Source organism: Brassica oleracea, chromosome C2 (assembly GCF_000695525.1).
Source record: "Brassica oleracea var. oleracea cultivar TO1000 chromosome C2, BOL, whole genome shotgun sequence".
Classification (NCBI taxonomy): domain Eukaryota; kingdom Viridiplantae; phylum Streptophyta; class Magnoliopsida; order Brassicales; family Brassicaceae; genus Brassica; species Brassica oleracea.
This window is the reverse complement of record NC_027749.1, coordinates 39,026,213-39,047,279: the sequence shown is the minus strand read 5'-3', so window position 1 is coordinate 39,047,279 and position 21,067 is coordinate 39,026,213. Positions and strand designations below refer to the sequence as shown.

At 36.1% G+C, this 21,067-nt stretch overlaps 5 protein-coding genes and 1 pseudogene across 6 annotated transcripts; 3 read left to right on the top strand and 3 right to left on the bottom strand.

The window, feature by feature from the left end:
• The first annotated feature begins 722 nt into the window (after positions 1-722).
• LOC106326715 (vesicle-associated protein 1-4-like) lies at positions 723-3,011 on the top strand. 2 transcript variants are annotated; one of them, XM_013764629.1, is made up of 5 exons: positions 723-2,037; positions 2,134-2,195; positions 2,310-2,423; positions 2,513-2,526; positions 2,568-3,011. In XM_013764629.1, exons 1-5 carry the CDS (start codon positions 1,716-1,718, stop codon positions 2,986-2,988), a joined length of 933 nt encoding a protein of 310 aa, XP_013620083.1. In that variant the 5' UTR covers positions 723-1,715; the 3' UTR covers positions 2,989-3,011. The 2 variants fall into 2 exon arrangements, with proteins under 2 accessions (XP_013620083.1, XP_013620082.1); XM_013764628.1 differs by lacking the exon at positions 2,513-2,526 and having other exon boundaries at positions 2,545-3,011.
• A 19-nt stretch (positions 3,012-3,030) lies between these two features.
• On the top strand, positions 3,031-3,946 carry LOC106325130 (the record flags this gene model as incomplete). Its single annotated transcript, XM_013763156.1, is given in 3 exon segments — positions 3,031-3,041; positions 3,238-3,569; positions 3,648-3,946. Coding segments are annotated over 3 exon segments (537 nt in total), but the record flags the coding sequence as incomplete, so codon positions are not given.
• A 404-nt stretch (positions 3,947-4,350) lies between these two features.
• Positions 4,351-8,413, top strand: LOC106324192 (annotated as a pseudogene).
• A 190-nt stretch (positions 8,414-8,603) lies between these two features.
• Positions 8,604-11,087, bottom strand: LOC106324191. The gene is made up of 5 exons (XM_013762202.1): positions 10,916-11,087; positions 9,748-9,802; positions 9,566-9,665; positions 9,132-9,428; positions 8,604-8,996 (listed from the first exon to the last, which is right to left on the bottom strand). Exons 3-5 carry the CDS (start codon positions 9,581-9,583, stop codon positions 8,604-8,606), a joined length of 708 nt encoding a protein of 235 aa, XP_013617656.1. The 5' UTR covers positions 9,584-9,665; positions 9,748-9,802; positions 10,916-11,087.
• A 4,434-nt stretch (positions 11,088-15,521) lies between these two features.
• LOC106324190 lies at positions 15,522-17,275 on the bottom strand. Its single transcript, XM_013762201.1, has 2 exons — positions 16,403-17,275; positions 15,522-16,174 (listed from the first exon to the last, which is right to left on the bottom strand). The coding sequence occupies exons 1-2, from the start codon at positions 17,273-17,275 to the stop codon at positions 15,566-15,568; spliced, it is 1,482 nt and encodes a 493-aa protein (XP_013617655.1). The 3' UTR covers positions 15,522-15,565.
• On the bottom strand, positions 17,154-18,292 carry LOC106326708. The gene is made up of 2 exons (XM_013764622.1): positions 18,122-18,292; positions 17,154-17,469 (listed from the first exon to the last, which is right to left on the bottom strand). Exons 1-2 carry the CDS (start codon positions 18,286-18,288, stop codon positions 17,292-17,294), a joined length of 345 nt encoding a protein of 114 aa, XP_013620076.1. The 5' UTR covers positions 18,289-18,292; the 3' UTR covers positions 17,154-17,291.
• Positions 18,293-21,067: the final 2,775 nt, after the last annotated feature.

The window sequence follows — 21,067 nt, the reverse complement described above, 5'->3', positions numbered from 1 at the left end:
TCATTACCGAGGGGGAAGCTTGAGGTATGCCGAGAGATAGCCGGAATAGCTGTTTCTTCATCTAGTCGGAGGGGGAGTTTGTTGGGTCCCTCCTAGATGTAGAGAACCAAGTGGGCATGAGAAATAATAATTCTCATGACCCTTTGCACTGTAGACTCACAATAATAGAGTTGAGAGAGAGCGACAAAAGAGAGAAAGAAGAGAGAAGGAGGAGAAAACTCGTCAGGCTATTTCAAGACTGGTTTTGGAGGATCAAACGGAACTTGATCGGGCTAATATTTTGTGGGAAGCTTCTTCAGTCAGTGGGTTAGAGATTCACCAAAGGGATTTAGATTTCAACGGTTGGATCTTCTGTTGTCTGGGTTTTAGTGAAGCTGGTCGTCACAGTTCTTCAGCTGGGCAGTCTTGGGTGTTTGGTAAATCTGACGGTGAGATCTTCTCTTCTTGAGCTGAAATTTGGCAGAGGTATTGTTGACTTGTGTATCTTGGATTTGTATGGTTGGATTAGTTTCTGGATGCCGGAATCCTTGTGAGCTGTGGTCGTTTGGTTGCTGCCGGTTTTGAAGCTTTGTGTTGCTCTCTTGTTGTTGTTGTTGCTTGTGTTGGTGATAGCTCTTTGTAGCTAGACTCTCTGTTATGTTCAGGCTGTTGAACAGGGAGGACGTGGTTGTACTCATACCATTTATATAGTGGATGTTTGAGTGGACTACGGTCCCGTGGTCTTTCGTTCTCACATCGAGGAGGTTTTCCACATAAAAATTGTGTGTCTCATTTACGTTTTTCTGCATATCACATCCCGCCATCGTCAAAGTATTTTCTTCACAGGTTCACACAGGGTCTGGGGAACACGACCATTAGTATTTCCGCTGCGCCGTGTGTCTTTCCCCAACAAAATGTTGGAGTATCTTCCCAACTGTTTGGGCAGTCTAAAATTTCTTGATGAGCTAATAGTCTCTGGTTGTTCAAGGCTCAAAAATCTTCCAGATGTCCGGAATAGCTTAAAACAGCTCCAGATTTTACTTTTTGATGGGACGGGAGCGAACGAGATGCCAAGCATATCGTGCTTCACTGTATACGAAGGGCCTGCTGATAATTTCTTATAACCTTTTGGGTCATATGACACCGTGAGGGAATAGGCTTGTGGTGTTAATGGAGTATCCTCACTACGACATCTATGTTTGAGTGGAAATACTTTTGTCAGCCTGCAGCCTGACATCGTAAAACTTTATAATCTAAAATTGCTTGATGTGAAGCAGTGCAAGAAGCTGAGGTTTGTTCCAACGCTTCCACCTAGACTTCAGTTTTTTGATGCACATGGCTGTGATTCACTGGAAAGAGTTGCAAACCCTCTGGCCCTTCCTTTGTTGTCTGAGCAGATCCATGCCAAATTCAATTTTTCCAACTGCAACAAGTTGGATGAAGACGCAAAGGATAGTATCATATCCTATTCTCGGTGGCGAAGCCAGTTAGTGCTAGATGAACTCACTCGTTACAATAAGGTCTGTCTCTCTCTCTATCAATTTCCAGTCTTCCTGTATGTAATCTTCCGGCATGGTTCAGTCACCGAGCCTTTGGACCGGTGTTAAGGTCAAATCTGCCTCCACACTGGAGTGACAATAAGTTAACTGGAATAGCCCTTTGTTCTGTTATCTCATTTCCTGACTACCATGAGCAGAGGAATCCTCTCTTAGTGAAATGTACTTGTGTGTTCAATAATGAATATTAGTCTCGTATTCGCTTTAGTTGTATTATTGGCAGTTGGAGCAAATCAAGTAACACACCAGGAAAGATTGAAGCGTCTCATGTCTTTATTGGCTATACCAGTACATTGGATATCAAGAAATATGTTGAGGTGCGGATGTAGTCATACTGAGGCTTTGTTTGAATTTCAAGTGACTGATGGTACAAAAGTGTTAGAAGGTTGTGAGGTGCTGAAGTGTGGCTTTAGTTTGTACTATGCAACCGATGAATTGCGGATAAAATCTACTGTCAGTGGCCCTCTTGAAGCAAATCAGTACATATCGTATTCAGAAAACGGTATGTTGGATCCAAGATTTCCTGGCTTACGTCTTTTTTAGCTTTTTTCTGTCTGATCGTCTTTGCACCTGTACTTTGCTTTTGTTCATACCTTAGTGACAATCTCGAATGTAAGACCGGAGAGCGGAACAGAAGAGAGATCACCAGCGCAAAGAACCGTAAGTTTTGATCACATAAATTTGATTGGTTCAGTGAATCGCGTAATAAAGATTTCATGCATTTTTCATTTTAGGATCATTAACTTAGACCTTTTATGATTATGTCCTCCGCAGGCTACCAGTTACCAACCACCGACCACTGAGTCTCGTGTATCTCCTCATGTGTATGGAACATCGGATATGGACCCCCTGTTGTCTGGGGAACCCCAACAATACAGAGCCGACCTTGTAAACTTCTTTTTTTTTTCTTTAAATCTTTATAAGAAAAGAAATTAACTACTCAAAACTTATTTCGATTCCCCTATCACTTGAACAAGCAAACTCTCATACATTCTGTCATGCTTATTAGTTTCCCGCAGTTGCATCTTCTTCTTCTCAAGCTGGACTTGGACGAAGTCATTCTCAGATTTTTGTCAGTTTTCATGGAGGTGACCTGCGCAGGACCTTTGTCAGACATCTCGTTAGTACTTTGACAGATGCTGGGATCAGCGTCTTCACAGACAATGATAAGGGAAATGGGATAAAACTACAAAATTTCTACAAGAGGATAGAGGAGTCTAAGATTGCAGTCGCCATCTTCTCCGAGAGGTACATCGAGTCACATTTTTGCTTGGACGAGCTTGTAGCAATGGACAAGCTTGTAAGGGAAAACAAACTCTTGGTGATTCCTGTCTTCTACAATGTGAAACCAAGCGACGTGAAGCATCTCAAGGGAGAATTCGGTAGACGTTTCAAAGAGATGAGAGTAAGATACAAGGACGAAGCTGAGAAGGTCCTGAAGTGGGAGACTTAGGTGAAGTCCATTGCGAAGACAATCAGCTTGAGCTTACACTCAAAACTTTACGGGTATTGATTTCTTCATAACTCCTAATTAGTGAATAATGGGTTATCTTTGATCCAGTGGATTGTGGAATGTGGAACTATCTAGTGTAGACGAGTGGAAAGACTCATCGCTAGTTTCACTCTAAAGAAGGTTAATCCAGTTTCTAGTTTGTACTCATTACTAATTGTTCTGCATCTTTTTCTCTCACTAATGTTGCAGCGAAGATGCCTCTCTTGTTGAAGCGACTGCCGAGCTAGTTCAGAGAGCGCTTACCAAAATACCTGAAGTAAATCCCAAGTCCCTGGGAGGAGGCAATAAGGGGGTTATTTTTGCGACTTTTATATTCAGTCACTTCACGTTTCACTTTTACAAATTACATTCCTTGTTACTGGATCTTCTGCTTGTGGTTGTTTTTGTTGTGGTCTGCTACCACCTGAATTATTTCGGCTGGAGAAACCAGAAGAAAAAATGGCCTGCAACTACTACATCACCACCACCTTTAGCTCAGTCAGACAACATATTCAGGAAATGGTTTGGTTCTGTTGTTTGCGGTAAGTGGCTAGCGTTTCCTTCTTTTTATTTTATTATTTTAAAATAATAACCACTGCATGTTTTATTGCTTATGATAGTTCCATCAACAAAGGAGCCAAGGACGATGAGAGATTTACCAGCCACAAGGATCAGTGAGTATTCTGTTTCCTCTATCTTCTCCAAGGAAGAAGCTCCAATTGCCACCCAACTCTCCAATTCAATACCAGATCCAAGTACCTTTCCAAAGGAAAGTCTGAACCCTTTTGGGGGAAGCCATTGTGTGATAAGCTAATAGAATTTTAGTGACAATACGGACAAAAAGCTATCAAACTATGTTATGGAGTCTCAGAAAGGAAAAGCTTATAATTTTAAATATAAAAACGATATAAGATGTTGATAATATCTATCAGCCGCTCAATGTACATTTTTCAGTTTTGTTCGTTATGTTTCGTCCGGTCTTATATATTCATCTTATGAGCCATTACTTTTACAGTCTTCGAAAAACTGTTGAGGTTGGTATATTTAGCTGAAAGATAAAATAAGTTTTAAATACACTGAAAATGTCTTGATAACAAAACGTGTTTCAGTTTTATTGATTGTTCTATTCCGGTTTGGTTATCCAAACTAGCTCAAGTTTGAGTAATAAAATGGTCTTTTGACAGTCAAAAAAAAAAAACAAAAAAAACAAAACGTGTTTCAGTACAAAGTGGAAAGAGATTCAATAAAACTGTCTCCAAAATGCAAATAAATGTCTATTTCAAATAAAAAAACGCGGTCAAGATGGGTTGTGTGTGTCTGTGTGCTTTATCTATAATTATTACACACTGAGTGGCCAGGTATTGGAACGTTGACTTCATCAATAGAACGTCTCTTAACGATCCAATGGCGGATTGCTGCTCCTCTTCCGAAACACTCCCTGAATCATGGCAAGTGTTCATCAACTTCCGGGGAAAAGAACTTCGCAGCGGTTTCATCAGCCATCTGGAGAGAGGCTTAAACGATGCTGAAATCAAGTACTACGTCGACACGAAAGAGAAGATCTTAGCATCCTTTTCACTAGGATCGAGCAGTCCCAAATCGCTGTGTCCATCTTCTCGAGCATGTACGCTGAATCAAAGTGGTGTTTTTGGACGAGCTGGTGAAGATCATGGAACAAGTGAAGAAAGATAAACTCAGAATCCTCCCTGTGTTTTTCAACGTGGCACCTGAGGAAGTGAAGGAGCAGAAAGGGGAGTTCGGTAGAAAGCTATACGCTGAAGGTAAAAGGAAACGACCAAATATGCCTGATTGGGAGAATGCTTTACAGTCTGTTCCGAGCAAGTTAGGTTTGAATCTGGCAACTTGTCGGAACGAGAAGGAGCTTGTTGACAAGATCGTTGATTCGGTTAAAAAAGTGCTTGCCATAAGCAGAGGAGGAAGATAGAAGCATCTCAATGGAATCTCTACGGATCTCTCATCTGTAAGTTATAGTGGAAATATTCCCACTAAACACATTGAAAAGCCTAAAGCATCGCCTCTGGTTGACTTTGGAATAAGCCAACGCCTTAAGCTTTTTGAAGATAAGTTAGATTTTGAAAATTGCCTCGAAACTCAGATTTTTGGGATAGTTGGAATGCCTGGGATTGGTAAAACAGCTCTCGCTGATATGCATTTCAAGAAGTGGCACAATAGGTTTGTGTTTACAAAGAATATCAAGGCGATACGTGAGGAGTCAGACGACGAATCGGGTTGGCTGAAGGACATACTTCTGAATGGTAAAGAGTTGAATGAAAAGGCTCTCAAATGTTCAACGGGAAGATTTTCCTTGTTTTGGATGATGTGAGCCATAAGAACCAAGTCAACTTCTTACTCGAAAACCTCGAATGGATCAAGAAAGGAAGCAAGATTGTCATTACAACGCGTGACAAGTCATCCATCGCAGGTATGGTTCAGGATACTTATGTCGTCCCTGGACTGAACGATAAAGAAGCCTTGGAACTCTTTAAACATCATGCCTTTAAAGAAAAAGTCTCTAGCACCAAGGGGAACTTTCCCAAACTATCAAAAAAGTTTGTGGATTATGCTGGAGGCAATCCACTAGCCCTTGAGGAATTGGGAAAGGAGCTTTGTGGGGAAGAATAGCCTCACTGGGAGAGAAGACTAGTAACACTACCACATTGTTGTAATCCAAAGATCCTAACTGAGTTGAGAATCAGTTACGACAAACTAAGTGATCAGCAGAAGGACGCGTTTCTCGACATAGCTTGTTTCTTCAGATCAGAGGAGGAGGATTATGTGAAATGCTTACTAGACCCCTATGGACCTGAGTCTGGTGAAGTTGTTAGAGATCTTGCTGAAAAGTTGTTCATCTGTATCTCTGCCGGCCGAATAGAGATGCATAATTTACTGTGTACAATGGGGAAGCAACTTGGTTCATCATATGAACATAAGTGAGGAGAAAGAATGTGGAGTTCTGACAAAATTACTAACACCTTACGCTCAGAACAAGTGATCCTCAATCAGAAAATAAAAAAGGTAACTCCCCCTCTCTAAACTATTTAAATACAGTTTCTGGAATCATATACTTGGCTAACTTCTTTATCTTTTGACTTGTTGCCGAAAAACGAAACAGGTGAGAGGTATATTCTTAGACATGTCCAAAGTTGAGACGGGAATACCTATAGACCCAAAGATCTTTGTCGAAAAGTTCAACAAGCTGACTCTGCGGTACCTCAAGATCTATGACTCTCTTTGTCCTCAGAAATGTGAAGTTGACTCTAAAGTAAACTTGCCAGATGGACTGGAGTTCCCTTTTAAAGAGATTCGATGTCTCCACTGGCTGAAATTTCCATTGGATGAACTTCCACCAGACTTCAACCCGGAGAATCTGATTGATCTTAGGCTGCCTTACAATAAAATTCAACGTGTTTGGGAAGCTATTAAGGTGTGTCTTCATGTGCCATCTTTTGCATTGATACATTTTTTTTTATGGTCTAGATTGTTTCAAATGAAAAAAAAATTGTATACATACATGTTCTTAACAAAAGCTATTTTCACAGTTGAAAAGAACATTTTTAATTTTCAAAGAAGGAATATCCAAAGTAGGTAAGCAGATTTTTACTGTGTGGGTTTGGGATTTACAAGTGAAATTTGATTAGAACCACTTTCATTTAGAAGGAGAATTCACTATTACACATCAAAAATGAAAGCAAACATACACACATAAACAGACAATCAAGACCTATAAGTAACATATACAAGTTAAGTTGTTTGGTTCTAAACTTGTTCCGAGTTGTTGTAACAGGATACACCATGGTTGAAATGGGTGGATCTGAGTTACTCGACCAGATTGACTGACCTGTCAGCTTTGTCAAGGGCATTTTACCTCCGAAGATTAAATCTCGAAGGCTGCTCGATTCTTGAGAAGTTGCCAAAAGAGATGAAAAATATGAAAAGTCTTGTTTTCCTTAACCTCAGAGGATGCATCATGCTCTCGTCTCTACCAGAGAAGCTGGATCTAATTTCCCTGAAGACTCTCATCCTCAGTGGCTGCTCAAATTTTAACAACTTCGAGCTGATCTCTGAAAATCTTGAATCTCTACATCTAGACGGGACTGCAATTGAGAGTCTTCCTCGGACCATGAAAAGTTTTAAGAAACTTGTGTTGTTGAATCTTGAAAACTGCAAAATGTTGGAGTTTCTACCTGATTGTCTCGACAAGCTGAAGGCTCTTGAAGAACTAATACTCTCTGGTTGTTTTAGGCTTCAGAGTTTCCCTGATATTAAGGAGAACATGGAGAATCTGCAGATTTTGCTACTTGATGGGACCTCAATAAAAGAATTGCCCAAGATGTTATTACACTGTGGTAACTTCAAAGACCAAGCAGTGTTGCAACAGTCACCTCGGAGGAATAGCTTATCCATGTTACTGCGTCTATGCTTGAGCAGAAACGATATGATATGCAGCCAACAAGATAGCATTAGTCAACTATATCACTTGAAATGGATAGACTTAAAGTATTGCAAGAATCTCACATCTATTTCAACGCTTCCACCAAATCTTCAATGCTTGGATGCACATGCTTGCTATTCACTACAAACAGTAGGGAGTCCCCTGGCTATTATGCCAACGCAGCAGGTCCCCTCCTCATTCATTTTCACCAACTGTGAAAAACTGGATCATATCGCAAAGAATGAAATCATATGCTATGCTCACAATAAGAGCCATATGATTTCAAGTTCATTGAATCGGCACAAGACGGTCTCTATCTCTCTCTCATTTCATCTCTTAAGGTCGATCAACTGTTTATAATTATATGAACTATATTTGCTTTTACTTTACAGGGTTTTGCTTTTGAAGCTCTGGTTGCCACTTGCTTTCCTGGAAGTGAAGTTCCCGCTTGGTTTAGTCACAAAGCTTCTGGAGCAGTGTTACAGCCTGAGCTGCCAGGACACTGGAATGAAAGTGGGTTTGTTGGGATAGCTCTATGTGCTGTTGTCTCGTTTCAGGATCAAAAAGTTCGAAACAACAACCTCATGGTGAAATGCAAATGTCAATTCAACAATGTTGAGACATCCTCAAGCTACTTTAACTGTCATGTTGGACGTTTATCAGAGACAGGCGACGAGCAATGCACGATTAAATCTACTCATGTATTCATTGGCTACACCAATTGGTTAAATATCAACAAATGTCAAGAAGAAGATGGTGAGAAGAGATGTGTACCTACTAAGGCCCTGTTCGTTTGGTTGCCGCAGGTTTCGGCGTCGGCGTCAGCGGCAGCGTCTGCATCGGCGGCGGCGGCAGCGTCAATGAAAACAGTTGTTGTTCGTTTCGCAGACGCTGCCGCAGATTATTGTTCGTTTAGAAGACGCACGAAGTTGAGGTCGACGCCGACGCTACCGCAGGAAGCAGATTTTTGGGTTGTTCGTTTGACAGACGCAGCGGCTATTTTCATTTTTTCAGATTTATTTTAATTTTTTTATAAAATTGTATTTAAATAAATCAAGTGTAGTTTAAACATATTTACATCCATTAAAATATTATGTTTACTTGATAATAATTTTTTGGTCAATTATACGGTCTCAACACTGAATGGTTGTTCACGCTCCATCAATTGTTTTGCTAGCATATTCTTCACTTCAAGAGCAGCTGTCCTTTTTTCACATGCCTCCACAGCCACATCTTTCTCCTTACGCCTTCGTTTTGCTCTTGAACCTCCAGAATGAGTCTGAGCTGCTGGTTGAGTTTGGCGAGGAGCTTGGCCCTGGGTTTCTGTCTCTGCTGCTGGCTGAGAATCAGCTTCATCCTCAGCAATATCTCCACCAACTCTCGAATTCAAGCTTGCTTCTCCATGTTGAGCACTCCAACCTTCTGCTCCAGTAACTACTACACCACCAAATTCTGCTTCAAACATATCCATGTTATCAATTTCTTTGCAGAAGGCTTTTCTAATTCCTGGACACTCCTATATAACACAGAAAGAGTAAGTCAGTGATAAAATCAGTGATAGAATCAGTCACAAACTTCTAATAAGCTCAATTATTTCAACACAAGTACATTTTAACAGCTAAGTTCACAAAAGAGAAAATGAGAAACTGACCCTTTCGCGCTCTTTCCACCAATCATCTGACATGTCGATCCTTCCCATGTTATCATACCCAAGTCCTGTCCTGTTCTGAGTCAGCATCCTAATCCTGATGTATTTTTTTCTGCTGCTGTCGTACTTGTTCTTGTAGTCCCTCTTCCAATCGGAAAATCCCTTCTTAAACCTCAGCTCAAACGCATCCATGATGTTCTTTTTTCCTACTTTATTCATTTGCTGACCAACCTTATTTCCTTTTCTTCTCTCTTCCGCGTAGAGTTGGAAAAAATACCTAGTTTCCTCAGGTTTCCAATTCTAAAACACACCAAAGCAAGACCCTTAAGCATACGACCTAAAAGACCTAAAGACAGTTCCATACAGCCTAAAGACAGTTCCATACAACCTAAAGACAGTTCAATACAAGCATTAAGACTAGTGTGAGAGAAACTTACATCTTTTGACGTCGACATCTTAAAAAGTGAGAGGAACAGCAGTAGAGAGTGAGTTTGAGAGGGTCTGAGCTTGAGAGAATGAGCTTGAGAAGATCTGAGTCTGCAAAAAAAAAAAAAAGAGAATAAGCAATGTGTTCACGTTTTGGAACAAGTAGTAAAATATATTTGCACTTGTTAGTCACCTTTTCCACTAGGTCTGAGCAAACCTGAGATCAATGGAGCCTGAAATGAGAGAGCCTGCAAAAAGATGCAGAGAAATGGAGCTTATGATCAATGAATCAAAACACATAAGATCTTATGATCAATAAATACTTTATAAATTTTAAACAAATATGGAAGAAAAGCATAAATAAAAATCATTCACAATCCACAGTTTGAAGCATACGTTGAGTGTTCCCTAAACACACACAAATTATTAAAAAATTGAAAAATCAAGTCAAGCCGTCTACTTTCTCCAAATAAGACCAAACAACGTTCCAACAATGTTCCAGGAAACAGAAACAATTTAACTTCTACTTGACTCGGCATATGTTAACTTCTTAAAACAATTTAATACTAAGAAGCAACCCTTTAAGCTTCCCCATGAGTGCAGACTCGTAAACCAATACGTACTAACTACAATAGGATGTTTTTGTAGCCTGCACTTTAAATTTAGAAACCCCAAAAGCTACACTCAGAAGACAACCCATCGTTTATATTAAAAGAACAGACCAGCAATGGAACCATGAAGGTAAAGAAAGGGAGTTACAGCTAGGCCTCTTTCACAATGAAACCAAAGATATATCACAAAAAGACTCACTAGGGAGCATCAAACAATCATCAGAGATTCAAATAATCAGAATGTTGAAACTCTATTTGACTAGCATCAAACGTACCTCAACGAGAAAAGGAGAAGAGAGAGCTTGGAGATGAGATGAGCTCGGAGAAGAGAGAGTTTGGAGATGAGATCAGAGATGGGTAAGAGAGCTTCGAGATGAGATCGGAGATGGGTAAGAGAGCTTGGAGATGAGATCGGAGATGGGTTTTCTTCAGAGAAGAGAGACAGCCCGAGATGGAGACAGATCGTGACAGAGGGAGAGCCAGAGAGCCTGAGATGGATACAGCTCGTGACGGAGAGAGAGCCCGAGATGGAGAGAGCTCGAGATGGAGAGAGAGGTTGAGATGGAGGGAGCTCGAGATGGAGAGAGAGCTTGAGATGGAGAGAGCTCTCAAGATCTTCACTGGTTCTAGGAATGGAGATCGAGAGAGAGAGATAGAGATGGAGCTGCGTCACTTTCCCCGACTGCGTCAAGTTTAGGTTTAGGTTTTTTGTAAATACTAAAACATAGTAAGGGTAAAATAGTAAATTACCTTATTGGCCGCAGGTTTTATGTCGCGACCGCAGGTTTTATCGGCGTCAGCCGCAGGACGCGGCGTTCGGACGCGGCGTCAGACGCAGCTGTCTGCGGCAACGAAACGAACAGGAGTTGACGCCGAATGTTGACGCTGCCGCTGCCGCCGGTACCTGCGGCAACCAAACGAACAGCACCTAAGGCATCCATTAAATTTGAAGTGGCAGATGGCAGTGGTGAGGTTACAAATTTCGAGGTATTAAAATGTGGTTTTAGTTTAGTTTATGAATCTGGTTCTTGGGAGCCAAGCTCACAGATAGAGCGCTTGGAACAAGGTGAAAATAGATGGTGGGGACTCCTGGGAAGAATAAGAACGTTTCTTCACTTATGATTGCAACTATAACAAAGGACAATAAAACCAAGCTTTGTAGAGAGCGAATAAGCTTCTCTGATCTACTTACCTTATTCTTTTTCTTTTATTAACAAGAAGTTGGTTATTGATGTACGTCATTGCAGAACAGTTTGTTTATCATGTCTCATTACTAAATCAGAGCTGGGTGCTATAACTATTGAAAGTTTCAAGATACCATTGGGTGTTACTAGCAAAATGAAAACAGAGGAATACGTGGGATTAAGACTCACTGTGTGACGGTGGGTTTACTTGTTCACGAACTTGCTTTTTAAAGCTTTGGTTGCAATGATACCCCTGAACTGTGGTAGGTATAGGGCGATCGACAGGCCAACAATCAAACAAAATAAAAAAAGGACATGACCAATGGACCAACCAGTTACCAATGTCAGAACTGTTACAACGGGTTAGGGACGATCCGGCTAGGGTTTAGGCCAGTTCATCCACTAACACGTCCCGTTTTATTAAGGCATAAAGCTTTTCAATCCATACCTGAATCTAACATTGTGTTAGTTGGTCAAGCTAATATCAGTAACAACAATTCATTTATACAAAACATTCATTTATTTAACTTGTATCCCCTATATATTAATTGAGGATCATTTAAAAAGTTGTAATCTTAATTTTATATTAATTAAAAAGAGACATTGCTTAGGTGTCACTCAATTATGATGTCAATTTAGATTACGTAGCAGCTTAAGAATTAATTAAAAAAAATGTTGGTCTAAATTCAATTACTAGAAAAATGTTGGTCCAAAATATAAGAAGCATGTATTTTTTCCTTAAATAAAAGCTACGGAATTACCTATTATGATTAACATATATATGGCAATTAATGACTATGAATAATAAAGATTTGATAACAATTTTTGCATCCTTCTTCATTTTTGTTTAATTTTATATTATTAAAAAATTAAACAATCACATTAACCATATAATAAAAAATAGATTTTTTTCTTATGTGTTATATTTTAAATTACAAAAATGAGGAAACCTTATATGTTATATTTTAAATTTTTAAAAATGACTTTATATTACAAAAATGACGAAACCTTATACGTTATATTTTTTTATATGTTAGATTTTTCTTATATATTATATTTTGAATTTTTTAAAACGATTTTAAATTACAAAAATGTAAGTTTTCCTTAAGCATACGACTAAAAACATTAAAATGACATGTATCAATTCTATGGTTGATCTGAAACCTTTCAAAACCATATGGAAGATAAAAATCAAAATAATTCAACTGTGGAAACAGTACTATTCGGTTTTTCAAGAATGAGTTCGGTGGAAAAAAATAAGGTTTTTGTGTCATAATTTGCTTAATGTCCAATCCGATCAACCCATGATATATTAACTATATTTTAGTTTCCCAATTTTTAATAAAAATTGACCCGGTCCATTGGGAAGAAATTATATAATAACAACAAAAAACATTGTATGTATATAAATAGGATGATCAAATATATTTTAAAAAATTATTGATAATATATACAAATAAACTCATCATTGTCTTATGCTAGTATTACATGGTTTACAAAACAGAACATAATACCTAAGTTGTGGCATGCAGAGAGACAAAAAATACATATTTATATTCTGAAAACATTCTTTAGCAAAAAAAATGCACAACACTACACCAGCCGCCCTTAACTCCCCACAACCTCTACTGGCTGACTCGATCTACAAACAACCAGTGAGGAGTGAGTAATCTAATATTACTCAGTGGGTTACAATCTCCAATTTAGCATGCTTAACCTCTCGCTTACCCACCCAAAACATCAATCAATCTAAGGAGAGAGGTTTACCTAATAATAATTGCAATATAATTCTTTGGATTCACAAATATAAGCATTATCACAAGTACGTAGAAGAAAATTAACGTTATGAAATGATAACCGCTAAAGACTTTCGAACACAAACACTCGATCTCAACTTATTCTAGGGCCCTGGTGACATTAGGTTCCTCCTCATCCTCGGCAATATCCTATTCCCTTATCACAACTAGAAGAAGGAAATTTCAAACGATCGCGGCCTATGGTACAATCGGGTCACCGCGAGACAGTCCTAGTACATTCGGCTCACTGTCAGACGTTACACCGTCGTGTAACACTCAGCCCGCCATGCTAAATTGACATAAATACACATCGAACAAAATCTTCTTGTCTTGTTTATTAATGTTTTAGTTTTTACTATGTGTAAGGTGTTGGATCAATTATTAACATTTTGATGTGTCAATAGAATTTTTTTTTATAAGCCGAATAGGCTGAGTAAAAAATTGAATTTAATTTATGTGAATGTAGACTGTGACCCGTATATTCTAAGGTAAGAATTATTTTTGTTTACACATTTTATTTAAGTCAAATTATAGTTGCATCAGTAATTTATGTATTTTAAGATTTTTACACTGTTATACATGTAATAAAATTGAAAATGATATTTCATAAATTATTCAATCTAATTTTAAAATGACATTTTTTCAAATAGTTATCTAATTTCAAATATTTAAAATTAAAGAGTCTATATATAACAGTGATTACAATTTTTTTCTTAAAGATCAATACTTAATTTTTAAAATAAACACTGTAAATAAATTTAAATAAAACTTAAAATAAATAGATTTACTTTAAGTTTTATAAATTATAATTGCATCTATAATCTATGTATTTTAAGTTTTATATAATTTTATTTAAATTTGTGTAAATTGTTATTTTAAAAGCTAATTTTGATTTTTATGAAAAAAATTTGTAATCACTATTAAATAAAATGTGTAAACAAAAATATTTTTTATCTGAGAATATACGGATCAGAGTCTATATATGTTTTAAATCTAATAAGAAAAAAAAAGAATTGTCGTAGCATAGTAAGTGTGCATGATATCCTCGGGACGAAGGTTCGATCTGCAACAAGCGCAACTTTTGAAGATTTCCTCTATTATAAAACAACGTGAAGGTAGGTTTTTTGTTCACGGTTGAGAGTTCAAGTTAGGGCTGTTCAATATGGTAAAACCGAACCGTACCGAACCGAACCGAACCGAAATAGACAATATGGTTTGGTTTTGGTATATACCATATAAACCGAATGGATATAATTTTATAAAAACCGTATGATTTGGATATGGTTTGGTATATAACCGATTAAACCGAATAAACCGAACAAAACCGATTAAAAGTAGAAACATGTAAATATGTATCTATTTTATAACAATACATGAAAATCTATTTGTTACACAAGTTAAATTTGTGTTAATAACTATTACCATAATTTTATAGTAATAAAAAACCTTAATTTGTAAAACACTTGAACTATAACTAAATAACAATACATCGTAATTCAGACATCTTATTTTCTAAGTCTTTTTTTGACATAAGTTTCTGTTTTGTTTCATATTTTTATTTTCAAAATTTCAAGCTTTGATTTTAGTTATAGATTTGATTATTTTATTTGATGGTAGAAGCATTTTTACTTTTTTGTTCATTTATTTGAACATGTAATATATTTTTAATAAATGATGGTGTTGACAATATGACTCTAAAATTCATATAATATGATCTCAAACAAAATAATTTTGTTTTTGGTATAAAACCGAATAAACCGAAAACCGACGGTATATAAACCGAACCGAACCGAAGTAAATATGGATTTAGAATGGTAGTTATATTTTACTAACCGAAATACCGAAAACCAAAAAAAACCGAACCGAAACCGAACCGATATCCGGATTGAACACCCCTAGTTCAGGTCTACAACTTAAATTAAGTCTTTGCTTATATTGTATTTAGCACTTATATTTTGTTCCGGTATAAGAAAACACGACACGGAAAGCAGGATCGAAAAAGGCACTTTTCCATGTAATAACTAAAGTGTGCAAATTTTTAGACAAAAGGAAAGTAATAACATGTTCTTATATAAACATTGAGGCACAACAATACATTCACATGTCCATATCAAGCGTTCTGTTAAAGATAATTTGTTTTTTTTTTTTCACACAGTTTGATGCAGAAGCTTTCAATAAAAGAGTTCTTGAATCAGTTTTTCAGTTTATTTAGGTTTTGATTTTTGGATTAATCCTTGTCTATAGGAGATGCATGGGTAATTAATTCTTGGGTATCCGGAAGGCCTCATATGTGTTAAGTCGAAGACATATGGGATGGTTTTGAATTAACCAAACAGTTCAGGGATGGAGGAACGAGGAAGACGTGGCAAACAAGGAAGAAATGAGTCTGTCGCTACTTGTGGTCGAATGCATGGCAGGCATCAGTGAGATGAAGAAGTTCCGAGCCAGAGTCCAAGGATTTTAGAAGCTATTTTAGGGTGTCTCTTTCTCAAACGTGAAACTTGGCTTCTGAACTCTCTGTCGATTTGCGCCAGTATTGCATCCCCTGATCTGTAACTCTGTCTGTAAAGCCGACTGTTTCTCTCAAACAAGAGACCGTAGATAGTTGAGTGCCAAGCCATTCGGGATAGGAGTTCCTTAGATTTGGATTCTTTGAGGTTAACCATGGCAGAGAATACATCCTCCCATATCTGTAGAGGGGAGAGATGTATCCTACTGCTTATTGCGGTCCAAATCGACCTACAGAAGGTGCAATCAAAGTAGAAATGAGATTTTGTCTCGTTTGCTGAATTGTAGAGAAGGCACAGGGGATCTGTTTGGAGTCCCCACTGAAGAATCTGGCTTTCAATGCAACTAGACATATTTAGAACTTGGAGAGGCTCTAGGTGATCAGTTACTATTGTTATGCTCTTCATGCTTGTGCAATCTTGAATATCGGTTCTCTCAAGGTCACGTGCTTCAGAAATGTCTTCAAGTTCAACTAGTTTCTTCGATTGGCCAAGCTTGATTATTTTAAATATCGAGAAGCTCTGAGAAAGAAGAAAAAATGGAAAAGATAACCAGAAATTAGTTTTGTTAAGTTCTTAGAAATCATTTATTTTGATTAGGTCATCTTGATTTAAGTAGTGTTCCTAATATGTTTTTTTTTTTAATTTTTTGAACTTTACCAGATAAATAGACCTCTTTCATTTATTTGACTAATAAAATTTGGTGAGAAAAAAAGTAAAGAAAATGATGAGTTTTTAGAGCTTCCTGACCTTATATCCTTCCCAAGGTTTGTTAACTTGACAAACAAGTAAGATTTCTTGACGTAATTGGAGAATCTTTAGGTCTATAGGCATAGACTCAATGGCAGGGCTAGGAAAGTTGAGTAGCGAGAGATCCTTAAAATCGGATAGATAGGTTGATGAGATGGTAGAAAAGAAAAACTTTTGCCTAGAGTCATAAGTCAAGCAGTGACCCCTTAGGTCACTCAACCTAATCTCCAAGCTGCTGGCTAAGTCGAATCCCGATAAATTCTCAAGATCCCATTGATAGTTGTACGCGTCAGTGATAAAGAAAGACTGCTTCGGAGTTATAGAGAAAGTATTCATAGTTTCCTGAAAACATAAAGAAGATATGTGCCAAAACCTGGCCAAAGCTGACTCCATGTCTATTGTTTCCATCCTGCTCTTCATCTTCGCGGCATGTGAGCGAATAGTAGACGGATTTCCATCACAACGTTCAATCTCACTCACCGAAAGTTTCCGAAGCTCTTCGTCTATAACATCTTTCCCAAAGGCACACCTTATGAATAGCTTCAAGGCATCTTCATCATTGAGACCTTTAAGTTCATAAATCTCATTGAGATGGCACTTCTCAAGAACTTCTCTTTCACTTGAGGTTATTATGAGTAAGCTCCCTGGACCAAACCGATTAAACCCACGTAGAAAAGACTCTGCGTCTTGAGCATTTTGCAAGCCATCTAGGACAAGGAGAAGTCTTTTTCGACGATGACATGGCCCGGCATCTTGATTGTTTAGGTCAAACGTTTCCATTAGGATCTCTTGAAAGTCTTCCTCAGAGAAATGCTCAATGGTCTTGTTATTGGATTCTATGATGAAGCGAAAAACGTCATAGCCATCGTGCATTCTTCGAAAGGCTGCTTCAGCAAACGTCGTTTTGCCTATCCCAGGGTTGCCTAAAATGCCTATAGAACGAAAGCCCCATGGTTGCTTGCATAGCAAGTTTTCTAGCACTCGTAACAACGCGTGTAATATTTTCCGTTGGATTGAGCTTCTCAGATACATTCTTGGCGATCTCTTCAATTAGTTCGGCCGCTTCGCTGCAAAAAAGAATAAAAGAAGTTATGCGTAATTCCTTATACTGTAAGCTTCTTTGCTTTACCGCGTGAGTATTATTCAAAATCTTCTAAAATAAATACAATTAAAAATGTTAAATAATATATTCAAACTTTCATTAAGAACTACTGTAGATAGTTTTCCTCACCATAGTTAAATAGATGATCAACAAACAATTTTTTTAATAAATCAACAAAACATTTTTTCCCTCTTAAATCTTTTTTTTTTTTTTTTTTTGAAAAACTCTTAAATCTATTTATTATTTGCTTCTGTACACATTAATTTTCTGGATGATTTGAATATTTCTTTCTTCGTTATTAGTTTTCATCATTCTTACTTATTAATTTCTGAAACATTTTATTGATTTTTTTCCTTCTTTTTATTTTTATAGGAAAATGTTAAAATATTTTCGCACTTTAGAAATTCAAAAATGAGAAGAATGATATAGATTTTCTTGTTAACAAACATTAAACTTACCGGTGACATTATAAAAATAACAAAGATAAAAAAAAAAGCCAAAATATTTTTTTACAAAATATATCCTTAAATATATCTAATCTAAGAATTTGGTTCGGACACACGTTACATTCGATCATAACACTAAGAAAATATATCGGTGGAGTTTCATTTGCATACCTTAGTTCATTTGTATACTCATGGCCTCGTAATCCCGTGATTTCCTTTAGCACGCGCTGCCACGTAGTCACCTGATCTGCAGAATGCGACATTCCCAGTGCCTCAAACGCTCCAGAAAGTTTCTCCATTTTTCGCCATTGCGTCATTGAATACCGGAACCACCACATTGTCTTCTTCTCGCAGGAACTCAAGAAGCTTCACAAGTTTCTCTAGGCATGCCACGGAATACGTGCATGGCTCTGAGAAAACCACCACAAAAAGCTTGATACGGGAAAACCAGCCCTTGTTCAGATCGTGGCCGGATTTTTCAGATGCCACGTCGATACCTTCGCGGTGTAAGGCTGCAACTAAGTACCTAATGAATGAAGAAACATCCGAGTCATTAATGTTGAAACTAATGTAAACAGTTTGCTTGATTTCATCGTTGTTATTCATTTGTGAGATCAGAAGTTCAATGGAGACAACGTGTAATATTTGTAGGGAGGGCATTATCAGTAAATAATGATATAATAAGACAAAGGGAAGGTTCTTCGAAATTCCTACCGTTGACAAATGATAAAGACAAGTAACGACCAAGTCTGTGTCTACTATATGTTTTTTTTTTTTTTTTTTTTTGAAAAAGGGCTTTAATTTGTCTACTAGTATATGTTTTCACTTAAAGAAAGGCAGTTTGTTAGTTAAAAAAAAAATGCTCAATAGCTCCAAGAAGCAATCAACTAGAGGTCAGTTTCTAGGCAGTTTGAAAAAGGGCTTTGTCTTCTTCATCATTTTCCATGGCTTTTCGATCGGTCAGTTTCTTGGTTCCCAACATGGCTTTAAAATAGGGTCTCTGAGACGTTTACAAAAAGAAACACGTTTAGTAGACGTGTATATACCTTGATAATTGTGTGGTTAATTATGAATTGATATCTCGATTCATATGACCGCCACTGTTAGGTTTAATCCTTTAGAGACGATTTGGGAGAGAATAGACAAGGTTTATGTAACTTCGAGCATTTTACGGTAGTCTCTAAACGAGGGTCAGGATAACATTGTTACGGGCCCTAAATCAAACAATTTTTTAACCACTAAAATTTATATTCAGATAATATTTAAAATATTTATAAAATTTAATCTGTAATATTTTGTATATTTTGTGATGATAATAAAATTATATGCATATCAAATAATTTTGGACTCTTTTCAAATTTATTTATTATATTTATAATTTTTATATAAAAATATAGATTTATAAAAAAACTGGACACTTAACTATATACGGGAGGACACAAGCTTGTCCCCCCTACTCAGCCGGCTCTGCTCTCAACTTTAGTTTTAGACAAGATTATTATAATACTAAGAATGTTCTAGCGTTACGCGCTGGGTTTTTATAATATTATTTATTAATTGTTTTAATACAATAATTTAAATATATAGTTAATTGGTATTATACATTTGTATTGTAGATATATAAATTTAGATTTTTCTCAATTTAAATTTAGATATAATTTATTTTACTTTAAACATCATTGGTCCTCAAACTATTGCAAAGAAGTGCATTTTAACTTATGCATAAATTAATTAAGCATTTATATAATAATATTTATAACCTTTTGCCTGAATATATGTTACTTTGTGAAAACAAATATTATAATAAAAATTATGTTCATTTTACCACAAAAAAAATTATGTTCTTACCTTTCGAAAGGAATTATGCATTGATAATGGATAGTCACATCTCATCAACTCACAAGGGGGGGGGGGGGTTATTGGTAAGCGAATTCTCATGAATTTTGAAAATTTTAAAATTCATTGTTATTGGTTTAAGAATTTTCAAAATCCGTTTAAATTCGTTATTGTTCAAAAAGTTTAGTTATTATTGATTCTCTAGTTCTAACAAAATCTAGTGTTATTGAGAGATAAATTCTATTGGTTTTTACTCATAAGATTCAACTTTCAAAATTTCATATGTCACTTTGTGATTTTCAAAATCCATGTAATAAATAATTAGAAAACAAATTAATTATTCTTATCTAATATCTATTGCACCTTAAATCCAAATTATATGTCCAAAACTATAATTCATTACATTTATATACTTTTACATTTTAGAATATATAATTATTTTTATAAATAATTATCATTTTGAATATAAATATTAATAATTATATTTATAAATATTAATAATTTTAAAATAAAATTTTTAAAATAGTTTCAACTTCTTTTTTTTGAATTTCTAAAATAACAATTTGAGAGCCAAATCCTGAGTTACGCGAACAAGCGAGAGTTTAGAAAATATTTTGAAAAAAAAATCCAAAAATATAAAAATTATTAAAAAGTTCAAATTTGAAAACATATAATTCGAAATTATAAAATAAACTTATTTATTTTAATTTTTATTATTTTATTACTTTTATATATATAAAGCAAGGGGTAAAACCATCTTTTGCCTTTTTAATGAAATTTGTTTTGGTCATTTTTCTCTTTGAATGCTCTTTCGTGACAAAAACTTTAAAATGACTATTTAAAAAAAATTGTCCAATTTTGTATGTATCACTGTTATTTTACAAAAAGAATGATAGAAAATAGGTAATACAAATTCATGAAAATCTATACTATTCCAAAAAAGTTATTGATCAAATTTCATAAGTTAATGTATACAAATTTTTATAATCCACATAACTTTTAAAATCGATCAACTCTTAAAATTCATAAACTCTACACAAATTCATCTCCCAATAAACCCCCCTTAAGTTAAAAGTGGACTTGTTTTCGTACACTGAATCTCTAGTTTAGGAAAAACCAAGCGAATATTATTAATCAAAATATAATAACATACATAAGGGATCTAATATATTTCAATATCATCAAAACGATACCGTAAAAGTTAAAAGCTATAAAAAAAATATGTAGCATATTTTACTGATTCAATTTGGGAAACACCACAAACATGCTTAAGTGATCTAA

Coding starts and splice junctions, on each gene's coding strand:
- LOC106326715 (XM_013764628.1), top strand. CDS start 1,716: ATGAATATTAGTCTCGTATTCGCTTTAGTTGTATTATTGGCAGTTGGA. Junction 2,038..2,133: donor CATATCGTATTCAGAAAACG/GTATGTTGGATC, acceptor TTCATACCTTAG/TGACAATCTCGAATGTAAGA. Junction 2,196..2,309: donor GATCACCAGCGCAAAGAACC/GTAAGTTTTGAT, acceptor TGTCCTCCGCAG/GCTACCAGTTACCAACCACC.
- LOC106324191 (XM_013762202.1), bottom strand. Junction 8,997..9,131: donor GGTGGAAAGAGCGCGAAAGG/GTCAGTTTCTCA, acceptor TGTGTTATATAG/GAGTGTCCAGGAATTAGAAA.
- LOC106324190 (XM_013762201.1), bottom strand. CDS start 17,275: ATGCACGATGGCTATGACGTTTTTCGCTTCATCATAGAATCCAATAAC. Junction 16,175..16,402: donor AACCTTGGGAAGGATATAAG/GTCAGGAAGCTC, acceptor CTTCTTTCTCAG/AGCTTCTCGATATTTAAAAT.
- LOC106326708 (XM_013764622.1), bottom strand. CDS start 18,288: ATGTGGTGGTTCCGGTATTCAATGACGCAATGGCGAAAAATGGAGAAA. Junction 17,470..18,121: donor GAGTATACAAATGAACTAAG/GTATGCAAATGA, acceptor TCTTTTTTGCAG/CGAAGCGGCCGAACTAATTG.